Source organism: Watersipora subatra, chromosome 2, assembly GCF_963576615.1.
Source record: "Watersipora subatra chromosome 2, tzWatSuba1.1, whole genome shotgun sequence".
Classification (NCBI taxonomy): Eukaryota; Metazoa; Bryozoa; class Gymnolaemata; order Cheilostomatida; family Watersiporidae; genus Watersipora; species Watersipora subatra.
Window position 1 is genome coordinate 29,112,112 of NC_088709.1, and position 25,480 is coordinate 29,137,591.

Below are 25,480 nucleotides of genomic sequence, written 5' to 3' on the forward strand. Positions count from 1 at the left end.
TAATATGCAAACTATGATAGTCATATGGTATGTACATTGTAATATCATTATATATCATAATATACACACTATGATAGTCATATGATATGTACAATGTAATATCATCATATACCATAATATACACACTATGATAGTCATATGATATGTACATTGTAATATCATTATATACCATAATATGCAAACTATGATAGTCATATGATATGTACATTGTAATATCAATATATACCATAATATACACACGATAGTCATATGATATGTACATTGTAATATCATTATATACCATAATATGCAAACTATGATAGTCATATGGTATGTACATTGTAATATCATTATATACCATAATATACACATTATGATAGTCATATGATATGTACAATGTAATATCATCATATACCATAATATACACACTATGATAGTCATATGATATGTACAATGTAATATCATCATATACCATAATATACACACTATGATAGTCATATGATATGTACATTGTAATATCATCATATACCATAATATACACACTATGGTAGTCATATGATATGTACATTGTAATATCATTGTATATATATACCATAATATGCACACTATGATAGTCATATGGTATGTACATTGGAATATCATTATATACCATAATATACACACTATGATAGTCATATGATATGTACAATTTAATATCATCATATACCATATATATACACTATAATATAGTAGTTCAGTCAAGAGTTTACACTGACTATTAATATTATTGGATCCCAATATCGAAGACTTGATAACGCTATAGATCAGCAATCCATGGGTCAATATATAAAATCGCCATTACAGACACTGTAAAACCTTTAATTGATGTCATGGCAATCTATTTGTCAACCCTTCCTCCATGGTGGCGGTAAAATAGAGGTGGCGTTCAATTAGGGGTTTTACAGTAATTACATATGTAATACAATAATACTTTCACTGCATAAGTATTCACAATTTTTATTAATAGGATGTAACTTACCTGCATCAGTTTGTTACACCGAATCCTTTTAGAGTAATATTTTTCTTCTTTATTCATTAGCATCATTCTTTTTTTTCTGAATGTCTTGACACGCATTATTTGTCTTTGATTGTATATATAATTGTGCTATAACAGTATTTTTAAAGGAATCTATAAAATTACTAAACTTTTAAATACCACATTTATCTACCAAAAATCTGACAAAATAATAAGTTCAGGCTAGCGTTTTCTATAAAATTAATTATTATTTTGGACATGATAATACGTTCAAATTTGCTTTAAATAAAATTTCAGAAATTATATGAGGTGAATGATAGTATATGCAGTGGTTATAGAACGGCCAATGAAAGTGAAGTCCAAAGTAAATTACAGTTTTGTATGAAGTACTCATGAACGTTGTGGCTGAAGGAAACAAAGCTTAGACTATTTCCAAAGATTGTTTTACTTGTAGAAACGTTATGTAAATTAGTATGTCGGTTTTTTTGTTAAGGGCTCTTTTTCTGGCGTGATGCAAACTTGGAAAGTATAATATACAGCATTAGCAAAAAGTTAGTAAAGAGTGCATCGTCCTTGATTGTTCTCAGTTAAATATTAAAAAGAAACGATCATCGATGTCTATTGCCTTTTAAACAGAAGAGTTACCATTATATACCTAATTGTCATACAAAGTTATACAATGAGGTACATTTTCTTATATAATCGACTGCAGTCATGCTGACAGATATCTAGTAACTCATCATGCTAAATAGATTTTAATACTAGTCATCATCTGTGACCTATTTATTTCTCTCTTTTTCACATGTTAAATGGGAATTATGTTCTTCTTCTTCTGGATTATCATCAGTTTGTTATGCTGGTTAGACTAACAGTTCATTAAAGGCTGGTTCACACTATATCGCCGTTAATCAGTGTTTTCATTTCAGCGTTCATCGTCGATTATGTGAATCATAAATCGATGGCATCGACAAAGCATCATGGACACGTCGGGAAGGTTTGCAGCTGTCAAACTTTTTCGATCTTTCCCCGAGCATCGACGACCGCCTTTCAAACGTGAACCATTTCGGCGATGGTAATTCGCGGTTGCGGATGGCGTGATTTGTTCATATCCGTTTATGGTAGTCACTGCGGGACTAGTATTTGATCCCAGCAAGCGAAATCAAAGATGTTTCTTTGCGAAAATTTAAAAAGAGAAATGAGAAGACTATGTCACGGAGTATTTCCTGATGCAACCGTCGGTGGGTTTGTGATAGTGTGAACATCATTATCATCGACGATCACTGAAGTGTTGTGGCATCAACACCGAGATATGGTGATATAGTGTGAATCAGCCTTTACGTATGTGAGATTTAGTGGTCTGTGCGCATTGAGGATAACTTGCTGATGTATATTCAATTTTAGGAAACAGCAAGCAGCTATCAAGAAACCATAGACATCTATCGTAATAATCTAATTTTGGCTTCTAAAAATTTATTGGATCCAGACGTAAAAGAGGCCTTATTACATATAATTGAGACACGAAAACTCTAACTCTTATTCAGCTGATTGTCCATGACAGGATTTGCCTTCCCCTGAAGGAAGACAACTCAGCATAACGCAATATCATAGCTTCAGCAGACTAGTCTTAATCTAATTGGAGGCTATAGTCACGCTTAATTATTACATATCTGCACATGGTGAGGAGCTATTTAGGAACATCTCTACATCTTAATATACGTTTAATATGTTATCTTAATATGTTTCTTTAAATTATATACCATTTCTAGCACTGATATAAAGTGTAAAATAATTTTGGAATGTATTAATCAGTTTTTATATTTTTTATATTTATTATAAATTTCACTTATGTGCTTTGTTTTTGTTTTTACCTCAACACTCCATCCATGTTTTTCTATTAACAATTATCTTATACAAGACCTAATATCATTGGTGTATCTATGTTTACTCTGAAGAGAAACTTTACTCTTGTAAGAATGTATTGCTTACTTATGAATTTTTGTTTTTTATACTATTATATGTAGTGCAACCACGATTATAATACCTGTCTACAATATTTGTTGTGCATACAATCTTCTGTTGTTATATTTATATTTTTTTTACAAATCACTATCGTAAATGCATCAATATTTGGTTTCATAGCTTTCTTAAGAGTAAATCTGAAATATCACTCAACTTCAAAAATAAAGCATTAATCACTTTTTTAAATGTATCTTTCATTCAAACTGTGTACAGTTTTGGGCTTCTTTGATATTTACCGTAATGCTACATGTGTACAAAGGTTTTGCATGTTAGCTACGGTTATTCAAGTTCCTTTAACTGTACATGAATGTTTTAGGCTTCGCCTTTTGTTTAATCTAATATAAGAAGGCTGTAGCTCTAGTCTGTCTGTTCATTTATTTTTCTTAAGGGTTTGGAGACTACCCATAGTTTTGCGTACATGTATTTGGAAACTCAGACAATTCAATGGGCGCACTTTCTATCTAGCAAATGGCTGGTTTACAAAATATAGGCTGAGAGAAATCCAAGCTGTAGTTAAGCGTTGAATAAAAATACCATAAAAAGCATAACTGCTATAATTTATTTATTACAAAAATGTCTTTCATTTTTTTTCAAATTACAATTTAAACTAATAAAAACCAAATTTTTGTTGCAAATAGACAAGGGAAATGTAGATACATGTAATGGGCTAGTTTTTGTTTAGATTAAGGCTACCAGTTAGTCACCGCATACCAATTTTTTTGCTGATATCTTTGTTCAACTGCCATTGCTTTACTATGAACATAGTAGTATGTCACTTCATGATCAAATTATTGATGCTAGATGGAGTAGATGCTGTTTATGCTAAACAGCAAAGAAAAAATACGAAAAAGTTTACTGTTGAGAGCTGTTTGTATTTGATCGTTAAAAACAAAAAATTCTTTTTGCAAACCTATTGAACAAAATAAATCATAACAATTTCTGTTGGACATGGCAGTTTTTTGTTAATAAGATCATATATACTGTATAGTTATTATGCTAATTCAATCATGAAGTTGCTGTTGGTACTGGACCAATGAATTTGATTTTAATTTGGAGTTGCTTACTCTTATAATTTAGAGTCATCGTATCAAATCTAACTCTTTTTGACGAGTTCCTGCGTACTACCTCACGTGTGCTCGGTTCTGCGCTTCGTTTATTGTTTTGGCATCTTCGGTTGTTGTTTTTTTGTTATACAAGATTTCCTATAGCACTGACACGTACTTGTTTTTCACACAACAATTTATTTTTTAAGCTTGGTGAAATTGTGTTATTGGTGTGGTTATAAGTTATTATTTTTGTTTATTTTGTTTAAGCGTTTAGATGCCTCATTGCTTTGTCGCTCCTTCGATAACATAATCAGAGCGTAAACTGAAACACACCACATCAGTATTATGCAAGTTGTTTTAAATGTGTCTTAGTTAGTATAATATTTGAGCATGCGAATTTGAAATTTTGTGCAACATTTTACGTCAAACCTTTCGCATGCATCTTCTAGTTTAAAAAGTTGTTGAGGCGCAGCTTTGCATTTGTTATATGTTGCATTCGTTGTATGTTTGTAGTGATCTTCTATAAGTCATAGTATTGTACTGGTTCAATGCAAACGTTCATCAAAGATTTGTTAGTAAACTTGTTATTTCAAAAATCTGGAGTTTACAACCAAAGCCATCTGGTTATATATCTTATCCAAGCCAACTAACATTGGTAAAAAGGCTGTTATGCAAGCTAAGCGTTTTGAAGCGTGAGTTGTTTATAGCTGCATTACGTATCACACTACGCTACATGAAATGCAAAATACACAAAATGGTAATGCAACAGTAAACATTGGATTTAACTTATTATGACAGCAATTCACTGAAAACACACAAATCAACATCTAGCTTGTTCAACTAAATGTGTTTAGATAAGAGTTTGAGAGATCACTCAGCAAACCTTAATTTTGTAAACTAACAATATTTGCCAGGCTTTCGCATATAGTTGCATGATCAGAAGCAGAATATTCCATACAGTAAAATAGTGTGAGCTGGCAATGAATCAAGGTTTACTATCAACAGAATATGTAATAAAAAATGAGTTAAAACTGACATGCTTTATATTTAAATCAATTCTACTTACAAAATAGGGCAAACACAATAGTCCATAATCTAATGGAAATCATTCAGCTGTATCTTTATGGATTTGTAAATTTTTCATATTGTTTACTTTGAAACCTTTTTCATCAGTACATTTCAGCTCTAATGTTGCTTTTAAGACAGCCTCTAACGCCACACAATTATGCAATTATGTATTTGGTAAGCCCTATGTTAGTTATTTTACATATGTTATAATGACCACATTTTGTTCCAATGACCACATTTTGTTCTAAATTACAACAAAATGTGGTCATTAAACAGAATTTTTGTTTATTGAATGCCAAAGTCTGCTATATAAAAGTCTGATGGTTTTGCTAAATAAATGTTTTCCTTGGGCATCGAAGACTAGTTGTTAATCATCCGATTTAATTAATGTTTTAGCTACATATTTTTCTTGTCGCACTGGTCTAGCTACACCCTTTCTTTCACAAACCCAAAGAAGTCTTGGGAGGCCCGAATTCTCTTCACTCTTTGTAATTATACTGCAGTCATTGTGTTCCAAATTTAACGCACAACTGAGCTACACATTGAATATTAAATTGTTTTTGCAAGATCGCCTTTAGGTAATCTGGCAGTAATTCCCCTTATTCCTATTTACTATTTGTGTTACTGTTTTTGTTCTATCTTATCAAATGATCCATAATAATAAATAATGCTGCTAGTGATGCTGATTAGGTAAAATATTCTGGCAAGTTACCATCACAAACCATGGTCCTAAAATTGACTAGGAATTGCCCTCAATAAACAAATTGTTTTTAAGAAGCAATGCTTTTCATTTTGTAATGCAATGATAAACGTACTTTATTCACTATGAAATAATTTGTACCTCATGAACAATTCTGGTGTTCTAGATTACAGGGAAGATTGGAAAATTTAATCATTGGTTAGTTTTAACGCTTATAACACCAGCCAAAATTTATTCTAGCGTGTCAACTTTTCAAGCATGTATGGAAATTGCCGGCTATATCAAGATCCCTCACTGTACCTAAATTACCTCCATGAAGCCTTTATTATTATTATTATTATTAAGGGCTTTAGGGAGGTAATTTAGGTATTATTTAGTATTTATTTAATAAATAATACCTAAATTATTATTTTCTAAAATCATAATTGAGATCTTTTTCCTGCTCGCTGAGATGACAAGCTAGCTCTTTTGGACAGGCTCGGATAAACTTTTCTCTTACCGCAAGATTTCTAGCACTCTTCCAATCTTTTGCCATTTCTGTCATTTCGAACCACTTGTCATAGTAAATTGTGATCCGTACCAATAGTTGACTAGGACTTTCATCTTGCAGGGGCCGAACTGTGCGAAATTTTATTCTGTATCCATCTTCTGTTAGGTCATACCTCTTCATCAGTTGTTTTTTCAAAATGTCATAATCTTGAGCATCCGTTTCGTTCAACCGTAAGTATACTTGGACAAGTATAGTATTCAAAGTAATAATTTATTATTTTCTATAATTTATTATTTTCAATAATTTGTTTCTGATCATTCAAATCATTATTACCAGAATGGTGATACTGTAGGTACATTGATTTATAAAGTGAAACCATCTTAGATTTATTAGATGCCCTCTCTATGTTACAGATGTTTATGGTGTAACCTATATCAACATGTCGACTGTAGGAGTTACTGCTCCTTCTCTTAAGAACCTTCAGAGCACGAACTATGGTCTTCCAAAAGCCAAGCAGAATGAGGTAGCATAAGCAATCTTCCTATTAATCTTTAAATTTTCACCGGCTGGTTACTGTGACTAAAGGCAGCAACTGCACTTACAAATTCTCAGCAGTTACTCGCCTAGCAGAAAAGTTCATTAAAAGAAGCAATTCCAAATCATTTGCGCGGGAGCAGTATCTGCTGTCAACAGTTCATAGTAGTTGTCAAAGTATATATTAGCGTGTTCACCTATAGCGTATTCCTGAATATTGTTGACATTCAGTTGAACCTCTACTTACGACTGACTCTATATGCGAAATGTTCAAGTTGTGAAATGCCTTTTGTTAAAAATTTGCTTTGATTTACGCAAGATGTTTTTAGTTGGGAAAAGCTAATAGTAAAATATCTCTCGTATTCTGGCTCATTTGTTAGTTATGTATTTTGGTCTGCTTGCCTGCTGTGAGTGCGCACATCACATGTCTGATTCAGTTTTGTTTGCTAGCAAAAGTCAGTAAATGTCATGTTTGGTTTTAGTTTGTTGTATAATTTGGAGTTAGCATATATTACCAACAGAGTAGGACAACTTTTTACTAGCAATTCAAGCTCTGTGTTTGCTGAATTATGACATAATTTTTCAGTTCTTGCCGATGTAAATAAATCTCTCTACTTGCATTTAAAAAAAAACGTTTTCGCAAAACATGCCAGTACAGCAATACAACACCAACCTGTCTGACCGCTGTCCCTCCCACTCCATGCGGTTTTCACGTAACCTTGTTTGTACGGATAATGCCACAGTTAAACAAGCAAATATAACATTAGTAGTTTTTGTTTGTTAGTTTTCTGTTCCGTCTTCCATGTGTACTTTCTTTGTTTATTATGGAGTAGGTAATATAGTAATATATATTGTTTTAACATGTATTTGTTATAGGTTTCTGGCATTACAGATATTATAATATATACAGATGATATGGTTAAGTTTTGTGGGTGCTCCAAACGGATTAGGGCTTTTTTATGGTAAAACAGGGTTTGAAATTTTTTTACAAAACGTTCTATTAGCGATGCGGTTTCCGGAACGAATTTATTTCATAAATAGAGGTTTCGCTGCATTCCGAAATGCAGAAAAGTGGCTGAATAGTGCAGATAGTATTGTACCTGCCTGCCAAGGTGAATTTCCCTTTTAAAGTCACTGATAATGTTGTGATACGGAAAATAATTTGATTCCTTCATTCAGTTATCTATCATTCATAACAGATGTCTGAAATGGCTTCTTGAACCCACTGGCTGAGTTAGGAATGGAGTTAAAGCTAGTGTTTACTTAACTAGCAGGTTTTGTCTTTACTAGGGAATGCTGTCTGCTAACAGTGTTTTATCAGAGTCCTTTTCACCAGTCACTGCCATATTTAATATTAAATTTGTATAATACTGTGCTTTGCATTGCTTTATTGGCTAACTTCAAAGTAACCATTAGAATTGAACTTGAAAAATTTTTCAGTAGCTTTTATCAGAAAGTATTGGTATTTTTCTATCATTTGTGATTGTTTTCTATCTTTGAGATGATATGCCTGCCAGCATGTTTTAAGATTAAAATTGACAGAACCTGATTATGGTTAAAGGTTGACTTGCAACAAAATTCACATTACAGTTATTTGATAGCAAAAGATTCACCATGTCTTACTCTGTTGTGTTGTAGGTGCCAAATATGTGGGAATGTGATTAAAGGCTCTTAAAAGCTAAAAAACCAACGGTTAATCGCAGCCACACGAGACCGCCGTAGTTTGGATTCTCTTTCCAAAGCGGCTCAAATGTGACGTAGTTGTGGTAGATGGTTTTTGTTTACACTTTCATGCAACCTTATTCGTCGAAATATTTTCACAAATATTCTTCACGCATTCAATAAAACCAGGTCTATTGTTCTTACGCGTCTGTTTTATCGTCATTGTAATGCTGTCAAATTTAGCACTGATATCTTATAACCTACCGTAAAAATTCGTTAAACTTTTTAATCTTAGCTCGAAGGAGTACATATCATTGTCAGATAATCATGACGAGCCTGTTGGTCACCTGCGATAATCGAACAGTGCCGCAAAAATTATCTGCGAAGTATTGGGTCACGTGATCAGATTACGACTTGAGGATTAGACCAGGCCGAAACAAAACTGTAAAGTAGCGAGCATCTATATTTGATACGGGGTCTTTGGTAAAACCCAAAGTTTTTGTCATAAACTAGTGTTACGATAAGTTTTATATCGAGCTTTTTCTTGGCCTTTCAATTCACGTGAGAGCATCACGTGACAAGACAATACTCAAACTGTAATGACTACGTCAGAGAAATAAAGAGATTCCAATCTACGGCGGCTTTTCGTTTTTTAGATTTTAAGAGCATGTAATCACATTTCCACATATTTGGCACCTACAACACAACAGAGTAAGACATGGTGAATCTTTTGATACCAAATAACTGTAATGAGAATTTTGTTGCAAGTCAACCTTTAAAACACTCAGAAAAGAAATCTGTGCAAAATGAAGTCACTAGTTTCTATCATTGCTATGGCTGATATCGGCGTAAGACTGCGATGTGAGCCCTATTGCATTCAAGTTGCAGTGTTGGCATCTCTATTCTATCAGTTTCTTTGCAACTATAGACATTATAATCACACTTTCGCTTGGTCTTAGCTCTGTTCAAGTTTGTCGATTTTGATCTATAAACATCCTGGCATTCAGATCACCCCAAACGTCAAAAACAATCTCAAATGATCGATAAATACCGATACTTTCTAAAAAAATGTGCTAAAATTTTGTACATCTTTAATAAAGTCTACTTCCTTTATATATGAACCTCCTCTTACATGTCTCCTTTTACTGTTCCATAGTTTCTTATCCAGCCAGTTACCTTTAACTGATATGAACCATTAATAATAAATACTGTGCTTTTCGACTGTCTTCTAGATTTTCTAATTCTTGATTTTCAGTTTTCCATGAAAAATGGTTTGCGTCAACCAGTTGCACTTTAGTGATTTCCAAAACATTTTTGTTAATTTGTAATACCAATTCTAATTAGTGCATGTATATTTGATATGCGCAGACCCTGCAGGCAGCTGTCAGTCCGCACATTGACTCATTCAACTTCATGCTCGCAGGAGGTCTCAGACGGGCAATTGCTGTAAGTTTTTCATATTTCGTTCTATAAGCTGTAACCTTTGGCTATATACAATAAGAGTATGTATGTTACCATTTTGTTGTTGATAACTTTTGCAACTTACACAATAACTAGATGAATGCCCGGTGTTGCAAGGGTAATAAGATAATTACCCAATGAGTTTGAGTAGCTTGCCTCATAAGCTAGTAGTCTGAATCTACTAAAACAATAGCCGTGTTTGATACCAGCTTGATATCATTACATTACGCGTAACGACCAACTGTGCTAGTTAATAACCCCAAGCGCTTTAAAGCACATAAATTACTTTTTTTAACATATATTTCAATACATCGGAGTCTTAGCTTTCGAATGAGCCATTGTTTGACATGGAGAGACAGACATCGGTTGGTGTTTATAGGATTTCCCCAGAGCTCTACCGCAGAAATGTTCAATGGTATAGACTCGAAAATTGTGATATCACAACTTTCATATTCGGTGTTGTGTGCTCTTACCGCTTATTTTATTGCTTACCGCTTATATTTATCAAATACGATAATGACGCTAGTGGCAGGCGAAGGTAGGACAACTTCAGAGAACCAATGAAAATGAAGTAATCAGTGTCATTAGCTCTCCTTGTACAGATTATTTCTATGATAAATAACTCTGATTCCAAGCACCATACTATGTTTTCCCGATGATATTATGTACTAGCCCTTTTTTTATTGTAATGTTGAGGGGCACTACTGAGACTAATTTATTTCAAGCATTGCGTGATCTCGCGAAAGTCTGATTGACATATAGTCCTAGGGCCATGCAACCGCAGGTCACAATTTAATCATTGTGATTTCATTACCTTTATCAACGACAGTATATTTATTGAAACATAATTAATTAACCCAGAACATGTGTTTGCATTGGTCGGGCGTTAGTCCGATCCCCGGGCAATGTTGATTTTCTAGAATCCTAGTTTATTATTAGCGCTCTCAGGGTTTAACAGCACCGATTGTCACAGAAAAGCGCAGCCTCAATGACAGTGAAAGGGATCGACTACCTAAGGCTAATTAATAATTATGACATCACAGTGTGGGAACCGCAACCAAGTGTTTTTTTTATTGCAGAACATACTTTTGACACTCTGTTTTTCATAGTGCTATTATTTTTTGTGTATTGAATGTAGGCTCATTTGAAAGTCAAGACTCTGATGTATTGAACTATATAATAAAAAAGTTATATAATTTATGTGCTTCAAGTTTGAGTATATTTTAACCCATGTAATGCATGTCATCAAAATCATTCATCACCACAATCTGTTGAACAATCGTAGTGTAGTGGTTTAGATTGTTAGTCTTCAGACATGGAATTTCTGAGATCAAATCCTCTGTGAAGCTGATTTTTTATTGCTAGATTTGAATCACTAACTGAACAAATAGACAAAAAAAGTAGCGTGTAGTTGCTATGATCTTACTAAACGTCAACAAATTATACTGTTTAAAATTCAATCCATCATATTTGAAGATACATATCTCAGCTTGTTGTGTTGACCATATTGACCAACACCACCTTTAACAGAAAGCTGTATTTCGGGTTAAATTGCTTTGATTTCAATTCTGAAAGCAGTTTTCAAAAGATGAGGTTTTCTATTACATAGGGCTACAAAACAAATTAGGATCTGACCTCATTTATATTGAAAATGAAATGACCTGTCACATATCGATAATAGATAACTGACAAATGTAACCGTTTTGAAATGAAAAGTTACTATCGCCCTCGTTGCAGGCCTAATCTTGGAAATTCTTGCTCACTTTAGTGATGCTCACCAGAGTGATGCCTAATGATCATAAGTGATCTAGCATTACTTCGCCGTCGCAGCTCTTTGGATTTTTTTTGTTCGGGTGTGTTGAAAAGCATAAATTAGGCATTTTGTCTGTATTTGCAGAGCTTGCAACCAGTGGAATTTGCTCTACCCTCTGGAGATCGAATATCAGTTTCAATTACCGTAAGTCGTCCGCCCTCACTTGTTTGATAACATGCTTTGATTGGCAGTTAAAAGCTCAACGCATCTTTTTGTGATATATGCCATGCGTTTCCTTTTTAGAATGTGAATATTGGGATCGCTAAGGTGAACTCCAAGAATATCTACTCGAGACCTCCACACAAGCTCTACCCAGCAGAGGTAGATCGCAATGCTTTATGACTTATAAGACTAGTTTACACTGTATCCCTGTATGCTGGGGTTGTCTTCTCGCCAATTATTCGTTGACTATGTGCATCGTAAACCAATCATATCGCTGATGCAACGTGGATATGTCTAGGATATAGTGCAGCTATTTTGCTTAGCGTCTGTGACAATACCAGATAGATGCCCGGCGTTGCCCGGGTATTAAAAATCGTTGGCTAATGGATAATTTGAGTAAGCTTACTAATAAGAGCTAACTACTTGCTCTCACGATTGAGCAGGCATAATATTATGCTACTGCTTTCCATGGCGTTGCGGCATAACGGAGAGCAGTAGGGTATTTGCTCCCATATAGCGAAATATCTCCTAATGAATCCATCAAGCTCGTTTGGCTGAATTGGTATGGCATTGGACTGGTGTAGGGCAGGGTCCGAGATCAAATGTTCTGCGATACGGATTCTTTATCCCAAGATTTAAATAGCTATAGTTGGACAAACACAGACGGACCAACTTTAATATATAGATAGAAGAAGATAGAAGATACACTATAGTAATTGGCTTGACTATAATTGCTTTCCTATTGACCATATTTCCCTTCATGATAGTTCTTACAGAACTAGTGTTCTATCGTTTCAACGATCACATTGTGTAATGAAAACACTATGTCGGGGGACTATTTGCTGATGTAAACGTTGTAGGGTTTGTGATACCTTGAACGAGGCTATCACAAACGATCATCGAAGAATTGTGGGATTAACGCAGACATACTGTGATATTATGTAAATCAGTCTTTAGATATATAATCAGTTGCATCTTACAAGTTTTAACTAGTTAGCTCAACTAGTATTGTAATCCACATAACTAGTTAAATGCACTGGTACTGATAGCACATATATGTACATGTACATACAGTATACAGAATCCTACATCTGCTTGTCTAAATAACATTCATATAAGTTTACTTTGACCCAACCTGTCGCAGTTACAAATGACTATGACATGCTTGGATTTGTCAAAAGGCTTGTAGTCACAGTCACACTTTGTCCGATGAGCAATCGATATGTACAAATTTTTCAACAGGCGACATAAAATTTGTGCAGATTTTGGTCTCAACATGAAGTATTTGCTAATGTGCAGTGGCCAAAGTTTCTATGAACATTGTAATTTTTAAATAAAAGATTAGTAAAAATTAAAGATTTAAATAATAAAGTAAATAATAAAGAATGTAAACTAAGTTAATTCAAAATCTAATGTATGTTAAAGTAAGTTATGCCAGATATTTCTATCACTCTAACAAAATCAGCTTTTATTTACTGATTTATACTTTATTAACTTAGTTTTCAAATACAATTTAAGTTTTACTTTTGCATATAATGAATTTGTTTTTATGTCTTATGTAATTACTAAGTTTTTATTTTTTTTTTTCAACTTCAGAATGAATTAAACAAAATATGATGCGTTCTTATAAGAATATCTGTTCTAACATACAACAAATTTGACAGCGATTTTAAAACAGTTAGACTTCATATGTCAAGGTTTGACTGTAGAATGCAGTATGATACGGTTATCCTTGTGTGTATACTTGTTAAAAGCTTATTGAACCAACCTAATATAATTTTAGTTAGACCGAAAGAGTCTAACCTCTAACTCTTTCTGTCTTACCAAAATTATATTGACATAAGACTAAGATATCTAGTCTTACATCAGACTAGTGACTGTCATATTGTCAAAACTTCTCAGTTTCGACAATATGACAGTTTCAATGTCTGATGCTGTTCCATGTCTTGCACTTTCTTTGGTTGCAGTGCCGGATGTCTAGATCCACATACTCGTCACCTATCCAAGTTCGTGTAACATGGATGGTGAATGACAGGCTCATCTCTGAGGAGGACAGGGTACTTTCAGATATTCCTATCATGGTCAAGGTAAGTCATCAGCCTAATTTCATTTTGGAAAGCTTGGAGTAGTCTAAGGCTTTTAGGCTCAGTATACAACCACCTCTTCAAAATTCTACATTCAATATTCACACATATCTTCTTAGAGTAGAAATTCAGTAGGCTACAACTACTTCTCACCTCTTTACGAACCTCCACTTGTTGTTCTGGATTTCATCAGTATAATGAGTGCAGTGGTTGTTTATTGTTTATTGGTTTTGTAGTGGATTCCCTACTTCCTTTTTGCATGGTTTCTAGAGACGATTCATTCTCAATGCTAGTAATTTTTTTTGTTGTGTTTTTATGAGCTCTTGGAAGGTCTATGTTTATAAGTGGTCCGAGTGGTTTTCAGGGCTTTTATCTACTGCTTACGCTGACCTTTGACTCACCACTGACAAGTGTATTTTATGCCAGATTATGTTATTCAACTCTTATTTGCACCATTTTGAGTCTTCCAACTTTGTTACAAAAAATTATTTTTAAAAATTAAAAAAATGCTCTTATCACACCATTTATTGGCTCAAATTTATTTCAAGTGGTTGTGATGCTTGTTGTAGTCTATAGCATGCAATCTTTACAACCTGAGCCCGTCGCAGCTGGTAGCCCGAGGGGAAGAGGCGGAGGAGATGGGGGGTTATTTTATCGTTAATGGCAATGAGAAGGTTCTGAGACTCGTCATCAACCCACGGAGGCATTTTGTAAGTTTATTTATGCTATCAGACCTTTTATCTTTACTGGCAAGTCGTATAGTTACTCTAGTTATTGCATCTTATAATACGTTCGACGGATGAGCGGGTGCCAGATGAGAGCGAGCCATTTGAAAAAAAAACAGTTTCTAGAGTGCCCCACAAGTATGCCGCCAGCTGGATCACTCCCGAGTGGGTGCTCCACAAGGGCCTCGCCCCAAGTGATAAAAATAGCTCATGGCTCTGCTCTTAAAGGCCGTTCACGCTGTATCACTGTATTTCGAGTTAGTTTTTTTGAAAGTTATTCGTCGGCTATGTGTATCGTAAACTGGTGACATTGCCGAGTAACGCGGATATGTCAGGAGACAATGCAGCTGTGAAACTGTCCTGATATTTCGCTGAGCTTTCGCAGGTCTATGCTAGGTACACCACTTCGGCGATGGCGATTGGCTAGTGCAGATTGCTTGATCCATATTTCCCTTCATGATAGTTGCTGCGGGACTAGTATTACATCATCTTTGCGACCGCATTGTGTAATGAGAACGCTATGTCATGAGCTATTAGTCAATGTGAATGCGGATGGGTTTGTGATAGTGTGAACATTGTTATCAGAAATGATCATTGAAAGCAAGGTTAAAGCCGACATACTGTGATAGAGTGTGTACCAGCCTTTATTTTACACAGCTGCTTTCTGTTGTTGTACAACTGAAGAGCTTGAGCTAATTCGCTATTTTTACCTCCAAATGCAACATGTTATAAATTATTGGCAACACAATACGCCTAACCTTGATGAAAACTCACTATGCATGGTTATTGTATTTAAAGTATATTTACCCATATAATATTGTAATAATATATTAATAATAATGTTGTAATAAACACAAACTAGTTGCAGTTTTAAGTTTCTTAAGGAAGGAGGCAATATAAATTTTGCAAGAAGAGTGAAGTTAAAATTTTAATAACTTTATACTATAATAACTCCTCCATGCTTGAATTTATGCTAAAACCAGTTCTAGATATTTCTTTTTTGGTTCACCTTTGGTGTGATGAGATTTTGAAGTCCTTCATATAGGCATATGGAGCGGAAGATAAAAAACAGCTGTTTTCGTACTTTTCCTTCAATTAAGAATGTGGAACTTTTTATGCCTGTTTTTGTAAAATTTGAATACACTTGATTAAAAGCCAACAAATATTCAATTAATAAATTAAAGTTTGCATGTGATTTAACTAATAACTATACTGATACAATAATGCTCATATTGCTAGACAGCAGCACATTTATTTACAATAAATTACTCGCAAAACGTAGCTAAAGAATGAGATAGAATGGCATCCTATCCATAATTATGGAAGTGATAAGCTTTGTTTTTATAACAAATATATACTAGGCTATCATAAACAGTCAGCAGAAAACATTGTGGTAATAATGCTCAGTCCAGACCATTAAACATGGTGAATTGATTAGACAGTCAGCTACATAACTGTAACAGACCAACTTTGTGTTTATCATTTAGATGTGTTCCTACTCATGTGCCTTAGTGGCGGAATTTACTCCCTATTAAGTAAAATGGTCTGCCTCAACTATTTTCACAAAATGCATAGATGTTACTGCTGTCACACCTCTTTTGAACAAAAATACAAGGTTACGATTCTAATACGATAGAGACCGAGTAGAGAAGTTTGCCTGTAGCGATATAATAAAGTTGAGTTGCTGACGATTCATTCACCTAACAATAAATTCAGAAATCATTCATAAGAACACCGGACATAATTTTTACTGTCAAATAAATCTTAATCACTGTGAGCTGAGTACGCAAGGATGTGTTTACCACAGAGTCTGGTAAACACATCCTTGGTAACTTGTGTTACCTAGAGTAACACAAGTTACTCTAGGTAACTATAGTTACTAAGGTTATACTATACTACTAATATACTTTGTTGATAGTTTTTAATATGTACAGTACGTCTATAAAATGTTGATGTTTTTTTACCAGGGGTTTTTGCATTAGATAAATACTATGGGTTTCTATACCCCTCTATATGACATTTTTGCCTTACGATGACTACACACCGGAATGAGTTAATGTCATAAGGCCAGAGTCCACTGTATATGTATGTGAAAGTATTGGTTTGTACAATTACTAGTTGTCTTTTCATACCTGTTATAGAGTCACATTCAGTACTAATAGTCAGCTTGCCATGAAATTGAATTGCTCCAGTATTAGCTTTTGCGGTAATGATTTATTTAGATAAACAATTCAATTAGAAACAATTTTTTTAACCTGAAATATTGGCGTAGGCGGTATAACAAGCCTACAAGGAGTTCACTTCAAACCATTTACAAATTACACTGAATTTGAAACCTGTTATATTTTAGTTTTTTAATACCGGTGCGAAATATTAGAACAAATGTTTGTATATTTTTTACAATGCCAGTCACAGGTATAGACTGGGTCATAAACCGATGCTAACTTTTAGAAGAGCCAGAACTGCTGCTGTCTTCTGTGAACATAGCAGCTTATAAATCACCTAATCTCACTCTGAGTTATTAGGCTAAAAGAGAAAATGTAAGCTAGCTTGATTATGCCATAGAATGTGGTCCTTTTTCTCAATTGTCATTTTTATTTTGGTCAGACCAATTCCACCTTTGAACTTTCCTTTTGTGTTTTCTGAAAATAAATTTGGTCACTACTTTGTGAGGTTTGTGAAATTTTTACAACAAATGGAAAATGCCCAATTCTTTGGGTGTGAACAACGAACAGTCCTACAGCAAGTCGTCAATGTGGAAGAACTTGCTGAGCAGGGTCATGTTTGTAGTAGTGGGGATTACTGGGCATGATGTCGACCATATAAGGATGGCTAGTTGTGCTTGACTAAACTCTTTGGCGTACAATACTCTCCTTTCACATTGTGCAGTGGAGACTAGGAGATGTTTGACTCTACATTATATTGTAGCAAAAAACTGACTGAAAAAGAAGGAAATATTAAAAACTCCTTTTTAGGCATGCAACTTTTGTTATTACAGTTGGTAGTTTGAAATTTGTAAGGTCACCGGTTGTGACTGGGTGGCTGTTTGTGATATTTGTAGCCTATGTGTGTGAGAAGGCCAAGATGGAAGCACAGGGGAAAGTTCTTCACAGAGTTTGGCATTATTATACACAGTTCTAAGGCTGATATGTCTGGCGCTGTATGTAAACATCACTAATCTTTCCTCTTGTGGTTAACTAGCTTTGTCTATCCTTTATTAACTTGCAATCACTTCCTGACACTGTCTACTCTGGTGATTACTTTTCCATGTTCCTTTTTATAGAAATTTACATGATTTTTGATTGACTTCTTAGTATTTTATCTGCATTTTATCTGGCTATTGCACATGCATATCTGTTACATGTATCTCCGAACCATTGGAAAAATTTTTAAAACATTGATCACCATGGAAACCTCATCTCATATCAACTCTTTATTGTGCAAAATGAATACGGTGCCCTGGTGGTATTTCCAATAGGAACACTCAGTTGATTCAACTAAAGCCTGGTTCCCATATCGATTGCGAGACCCCGGCGGTTATCTTGTGCAGCCAAACACTTGCGACGCCAGGCAGCTTCTGTTCACATACAGCTGCATTGCTGATAGTCGCATAAAAATGTTCGCTTGCCTACCGTTTCGAAAATGCTGACCTTTACCTGTACAGTGAATTTTGGAAAGGTTTTGTTTGCGGCTCTTCGTAGAAGTTGAACAGCGCTAAACTTGCGTTGACCCCTGGCAACTACCGGCAGCACTCGGCGTGTAGGTTCACATTTCACTGCTGATAGCCCTGCGGTGCTGTCACCGGTGCTTGCGGCATATATAGGAACCAGGCTTAAGCCTCTAGGCTTCGCAAAATTGTCTCGCCTTTCGAGCCGGCTCTGAAGGTACTTGACAAACAGACTTGTCAGTGGTACTCTAGACTCAGCCTGCATCTAATGTAGACCATGAGAATAGTTAAATTGCGGAAGGATGAATCTTTGATTGGAGTTAAATGGAAAACATTCCAGACCATAGGGCCAGAATGTATGTCGAAATGTCTATTAAGGAAAGGTCTATGCTTGCCTGTTATTTGTTTTTTTTAAAATTTTTCTGTAGATCGAGATATCATGACACAATTTTTTTCTTTTTAGTTAGTTCTAATATATCTACTCAACCGTATGTAACATGGCTAGTCTTGTTATACTTCCATTACAGATCTGTTTTATGTGATTGTAGACATCAGTGTTGCACTACCTCTCCAAAGGTGCTGCCGTCTTTGCATTCATCTACATGAAACAACAGTTCTTCATGCCAGTCTGCATGCTGATGAGAGCCATTATCAATGCGGATGACTTTGGCCTCTACAAAGAGCTTATAAAAGGCCAGGAGGATAATCAGTTCTTCAAGATGTAAGGCTATTTGGTCTTTTTTTCTTTGTTTCTTGTCTGTTATGCAGGATTCATGTCCTACAAGGCTGTTTCACCCTATATCGTCGTATGACAGTGTTTTCCTTTCGGCGTTCATTGTCGGTTACGTAAACCGCAAGCATCGATGAAGCAGTGCGGATATGTCGGGAAGGTTTGCAACTGTTAAACTTTCCTGACATTTCACCGAGCATTGACGAAAATGTTATAAATGGAATATTAGTTACAATGGTAGAATACTTCTTTGTAGTTTTTGTTCTGGTAGGCCTTTCACACAGGCTCATCAAGTAAACAGTTACAAATTGTGTCGCATAAAGACAGATGAAGATATGGCTCCGAGAAAATTACCAAGATTTTTACTAGATTTCCGTATTAGTTTTTATTGTTGTATCTTAATTTGCTTTGTTGAAATGCTATCCAAAATTTTTAAAATCATTTGCAGTCACTGCTAACACAACATATCATAGAGGTCAAAATCAATAGTTTGTAGTCATTTTGCGACCAAGAAACTTTTTTAGAATCAATTTTTAGATAGTCTGGTGTTAGTGTGTAGGAGTCACATAAACTCTGGTACTGTCGCTAGCTATTATTGTAATTTCTACTGCCATGGTGTGCTCATTTTGCTTGGTCAATTCCTTATATTCAATCTCCAGTACAGTGGTACCTCGGATCTCAATCATAATTCGTTCAGATTTGGTACCGATTTGTTTGAAAACCGAAATCCATTTTCTTGGCGAAAAATAATGAAATGAACATGTACGCCTTACTCGGCTAATAATCTGAATCTAGTAGATGCAGATCACACGCTTACGGAATGATTGAGACGTGCTTTCGGCTCCACTTGGCGTTTTCTGGTTCTGCTGAGACAGTCTGAGCTCTGAAAATTAGTTCAAATGCATTGCTACTCAAATGTTTTGGTTGAGCTTCAAATTGTTTGAATGAGGATGAGGCCGAGCGCTGACGTACCACTTTTGAGGCAGCGCTGATGTACTTCTGTTAATACCAGCTTATCTGAACAATAAAAATGCATTTATTTACAACCAAAGAAAAAAATAGGTGAAGAAAATTCAGCTGACAGCTTCTTATATAGCGAATGAGATTTTATAACTTATGAATCTTTGTTTTTCATACTATTTTATGTTGTGCAACCACGAGTATTCCTGTCTACAATATCCGTTGTGCATACAATCTTCTTTGTTATATTTTTTATTTAAAAAAATCACCATCATTTTTATTTAAAATCATCTGTGGCATGTGCCAAGATGTTTGCTATCAAAATATGGTTAGTTTCGGACAAGTTGTGTTTCTGCCTTAGTTGGTGTCTGTATGGAGCAGTGCGACATCAACTATATAGCTGATATTATATATATATATATATATATATATATATATATATATATATATATATATATATATATATCAACATCTCTTATATAGCTGATTTTAATAAGGTGTAGCCTTATTGAACCCATTGGAAATAATATAACCAGATTAGGGAATCTCAAAATCATTGGAAGGTTGTAGCGTTCACGAGGAACTTTGAGAATACTTCACAGAATAAGCCTACACAAAAACTTTCAATGTCAAAAAAACTATTAAACCATATTTCAAATGTGGCATTGGTTTGATTGGGGACAAAAATCCATTAAAATTCCTAACGTATGAGTCACTAGAATATGTGTATAAAAAGTTGTTAGAAACTTCTCGTGGTTTCTGCTGATGGAATTGGTGGTAAATCTATTTATAGCAATTTCAAACATTTTATACCCTTACAAAGGTAAGTATTTTGGTAAATAACAAATGTAGTGCAATTTTTATAATATACACATGGGCTTACTTTTCTGCCTGCCATAGATGCCAAAGAATTTTGGTTTTTCTTCAGATTGAAAAAGCTTTTAAAATGTTAAGAATGTTGCTAATAAATAACATTTAGGTAAAACAATTAATCGTTTATCAGTTAAAAGATAAAACATGAAAATCTGCTTTGATCTCTAAAAATCTGTATTCATTTCCGAACTACTTGTTTTTGTCAAGTACTAAGACCTAGGTGAATGCTGGGCGTTGCACGGATAATAAAAAAGGTTTTTGCATAGAAAATTTATTTTAATCAAACTTAAGCCATTCTATAAAAAGAGCCGTGTTTGGGCGAAATCACCTAAACGTGCGGAAAAAGAAATTGCCTCTCACAGGGTTCAAACCCGTACATTCAAATGCATTGATACTGATATTGATGATGCTCTTACATAAAACATTAAAACAAATACAATAAATGTAATGATGTAAAAAACTAAATAAAACGCTCAAGTCACATGTAAAAGCCTAATATAGTATTTTTCATTAAAAAGTGGTTTATTTTGTTATTTTATCTCAGAGACACTTAAAAGGAATTGCTAGTTCGGCAAAGCATAAGTTGGATGGTGGAGAGACTGATAAAATAGTGTAGCCAAACCTGTTCTTACTTACAGCAGATACAGTTTGAATTATCTTAATTTATATTTTTTGATAATTTTTTTAAAATTTTCACTCCCATCTTTTTGCTTTTACATGAAATACCATGTTTTGTGAACATTTGAACTGTATGTTGGAAACTATTCATATGTCGAGACAAATATCCGCTTTGGTTTCACATTATGTGTTGAAAAACTCCAATTGGAGGGGATCGATCGTAACTTCAGCTTTAACTGTACAATATGAGATATTTACTCAGCTGTTGCGACAGGGATGTCATTCAAATTTTTTAACCCCAAAAGTTCTCTCAGATTAATGCTAATTTTATGTGCGCATGCATCGAGTTTTTGATGCCGTTGAAAAGTTAAAACTGAATTGAAAATAATCATGTGGACGCCGTGAGACTATTATGTTGAAGGCAAGGAGTTTCAGGTATTACTCTGCTTATCTCGTAATCTTTATTTACAAGGCAAGATTATAGCATTTACAGTTCCATAGAGTTCTTTGTATATATATATCTCGGTGTTTGTCTTCCGTATGTTCAGTTATAACGATAACGCTTTAGAAATGAAAAATCTGCTTCGCACTGAAATTGAACTCGGAACCTTTTAGTTCTACAGACAGGAAATCTATCCATTAGACTGCGCGTTCAACTGGTCATACTTATGAATGATTGTGCACATACTCATTACATCAGTTAAAATACTCATGCTTAAAGCGTTTGTGAAAATACTAATGGTACTACTAGCACGCTTGAAAATAGACTAACACTCGTGAGAGATCATGATGAATAACGTAGCGATAAGGGTGGAAACGGCTCTTATTATAGTAAAGACTTAGACTAGCTTAAGTTACTCAAACTCATGGGTAATTATTTTATTACCTGTGCAATGCCGGGCATTCATTAGTTACCATATAAAGTTAACCCTGTACTGATTTCTCAAGTGACGCTTCACCCAACAAGTTGTGCTCAGCAAAGTAGGTACGCTCCTCAAAGTAAATATGGATTGACTGCAGCATAATTGTAGGTCTATAATAGGCATGCTGAGAGAGCTGTCAGGGGAGGGCTTCTTCACTCAACAAGATGTGCTCAGTAAAATAGGCGCACGCTTCAGAATAAAACTGACTGAACTGCCTCCTTGGTACACGGATGCTCAAGTCGCTAGCTTTCTCCTCGGGTTCGTTTTATGGATTATGGCATAATGTTGCACTTTTGTTCATCTTGGTGTTGATGGGACACCTCTTTGTGCTCATGATTATAAAATGTTAGTTATTTACTGTGGTATTTCCTGTAGCGAATGTGTGCTGCCGCATCTGACGGAGGCTACAGACAAAATCAACTTGCTGGTGTCAATGACTAGAAAACTGTTCGTGTTTGCAACTGGAGGGTGCTGTGAGGATAACCCCGACTCACCTGCTAACCAAGAGGTCGGGCTAAGTATAGGGCTATGTCAATATATCTCTTTTCTTGATGCCGCCATTATTTTTTGCTCTGGAGCGCTGCGTTTCCATGCTTCCAAAGGATTTGGAGTTGTCCGCTACCAATAAATTCACACCCCCACCATTTTAACGATTTGGAGTTAAACTATAGATATTTTCAAGATTTTTCATGTGACCTTCAAGCCAAAACTTAACCAAGTATTAACTATTTGAATCCATTAGCTGTATCCATTCTCTGATGTCGAAGCACGCTCACTGCGAATGTCATGGCACAAAATTGGCAAAGCGAAATGATGTTAAGGAATAGATTTTACTGTTTCCATGATTCAAAGTGAAAGCAACTCCGAACTCAATCAAAGCATGGAAATGCAATGAATGTAGTCCAAAGTAAATTGTGGCTTAATTAAACCTGTTTGAACTGCCCCATTTCATAAGTTGATGAAATGAACAGCTCCTGAAACATCTATGAGTTTTGTTTCATACTTGTTTTATCTTTGTGACTTAAAAAGTCGGTAAGCTTAAGTCGGTACTGCTATAATTTTGAGAGAAAGCCACAAGTTAACAAGCTGAATACAACTGATGACTGGTGGTTGCATTATTTTCTATATGGAATTTTTTTTAAAGCTTACCAAGTTTGTAATCAGCAAAGTTATGGCAAGACGCCTCTCCAGTCCATGCTTTGTGCCCAGGACATCTGACAACATGAAAATGTTTTTTTTCCATTTCTTGCCTTTCATAATTTAGTACAGTAGATGCTCCTACAACGTAAATAATTCGTTCCAGCAACATTTATGTTATAGGGATTTTACATTATAAGAACAGTGAAATACATGCTCTAATCTGTTTCAAGATCTTTCTAAACTCATCCCTTTGGCTATACAAAAAGATAAAAACCAAGCATAAATTTTGAATTTGTTGGTGGTACGGTAACTGCAGCATTATTAGTTTGCATCGACAACATTTCTCCTTTTTCATCTCTTTCACTCGTTTTATGGTCCATGATTACGATAATTTTACAATTAGTTAAGAACTTTACAGTGAAACACTTTACTTGAGAAATTTACAACGATTTGTTTATTTTTCTAGACAGCAAGGTCTATTCTGCAAAGAAAAACTGGAAACAAATATTTGTATATGTCTACAATAAAGTCAAGCAAAAATATGTTTTCATTATCATTAGAGCGTTGTGTATCTGTCCATCTCTCTGTCTCTCTAGTGGGTCATATTCCTAGGACAAAAAATATCTTTCAACGGTACTCCACCTTATGACTTTCAAATTGGTAGATTGACCCCGTAACACCTGCACCAATCGCTCACCATCAAGTACATGTATTTCTAAAGAATTGCGCGGCTACTTGTTCTCTCCGTTTTCTCGAGACATTTGACGCTCTATCACAGCAAACCAGAATGTCACGAAACTTGTATGTATAACAGAGATAACCGCTATATGTACATCATTTTGTCTCACAAGTGCGGTTAGAAAAAGAGAGACGCTTTAAGGCTAACTTTGTACAAGATTTCCGCTGTTTAAATCAAATTTGAGAGCTTGCATCGATTTGGCTCTTTACATTACATAGAATTTCTTACGTAGTATGAAACAAATACTTAACATAATTTTTTTACGTAAGGTGTGCTGTAATTATCTTCGATATAAGTGTTCTGCCTGATAACTTTGGACAGGCAGGTTGAAGCACCTGCTTCTTGTTGACAGTTGCTACTGCCAGGGCACCTGTACACAGCTGTTTTATGCGAGAGACTACGGACGTGGCTCACTAGTGTTAAGTTCGGGATACTTAAGAAGGCGAGCAATCCCAAGTTTGAGCTAAACAGTGGTAAGTCTCTCAAGTCTCAGATAAGTCCTCATTGTCACTTATTGTTCTGTATTATGTTATAGTGTTATGTTAAGAGCCACACTATGAGTCACTAATGGGCTGTTTTAACTTTATACTAGCAGGGAGCTCAGCGATGCCTGGGTTTCTTTCATTGTAAATTGCGTAGATAGTCTGCAGGTAGGTGTTCTCCACTAGCAATAAGGCTGGCATTACCTGACATCAATTTCATTTGTAATCAGACACCCGCAGCAAGCGTGTAGATTTTCAATATAAACTGCTACACCGCTTTCATGACAACACTCTATATAGACATGTTCATTGAGGGTATTATTGAGTTTCTACTCAGATGGGTGTTTGAGAGGCTGGTTCTCAGGGAACAGACAAAGTTTTGAAATCAAGTATTTTTGGTGATCTGTCCAAAGGCAGAGAGCATGTTTGCGTGAGGTTTGGATGAAATGGACAATCAATGTGGAAATGCATAGAGTTTACACAGACAAACAGACAAACAGACAGACACATTGACCAACTAGGATTATTAATACAGACTCTAGCCTTTGGGCATGTGGTGGGTCAGACATGGGGCACTTCCAAAACGGTAT

General features: G+C 35.0%; 3 protein-coding genes across 5 annotated transcripts in view; 2 read left to right on the forward strand and 1 right to left on the reverse strand.

Annotated features, from left to right (window-relative positions):
- The window catches only part of LOC137388111 (ankycorbin-like), a 44,336-nt gene extending 41,005 nt beyond the window's left edge, over positions 1-3,331 (forward strand). The window contains exon 19 of the mRNA XM_068074623.1: positions 2,396-3,331. Within this exon, the coding sequence (XP_067930724.1) occupies positions 2,396-2,524 (129 nt within the window). The 3' untranslated portion in view covers positions 2,525-3,331. The remainder of the gene's footprint in view (positions 1-2,395) is intronic.
- Positions 1-25,480, reverse strand: part of LOC137387277 (probable phosphatase phospho2) — a 393,003-nt gene that overhangs the window by 152,594 nt on the left and 214,929 nt on the right. The gene's annotated exons all lie outside the window — the stretch shown is intronic.
- LOC137388880 (DNA-directed RNA polymerase I subunit RPA2-like) overlaps positions 6,788-25,480 on the forward strand; it is a 48,339-nt gene continuing 29,646 nt past the window's right edge. The window contains exons 1-11 of the mRNA XM_068075358.1: positions 6,788-6,840; positions 9,882-9,959; positions 11,872-11,931; positions 12,031-12,108; positions 13,917-14,036; positions 14,603-14,743; positions 17,820-17,918; positions 18,974-19,146; positions 22,638-22,787; positions 22,905-23,037; positions 24,761-24,881. Coding sequence (XP_067931459.1) covers positions 9,927-9,959; positions 11,872-11,931; positions 12,031-12,108; positions 13,917-14,036; positions 14,603-14,743; positions 17,820-17,918; positions 18,974-19,146; positions 22,638-22,787; positions 22,905-23,037; positions 24,761-24,881 — 1,108 coding nt within the window. The 5' untranslated portion in view covers positions 6,788-6,840; positions 9,882-9,926. The remainder of the gene's footprint in view (positions 6,841-9,881; positions 9,960-11,871; positions 11,932-12,030; positions 12,109-13,916; positions 14,037-14,602; positions 14,744-17,819; positions 17,919-18,973; positions 19,147-22,637; positions 22,788-22,904; positions 23,038-24,760; positions 24,882-25,480) is intronic.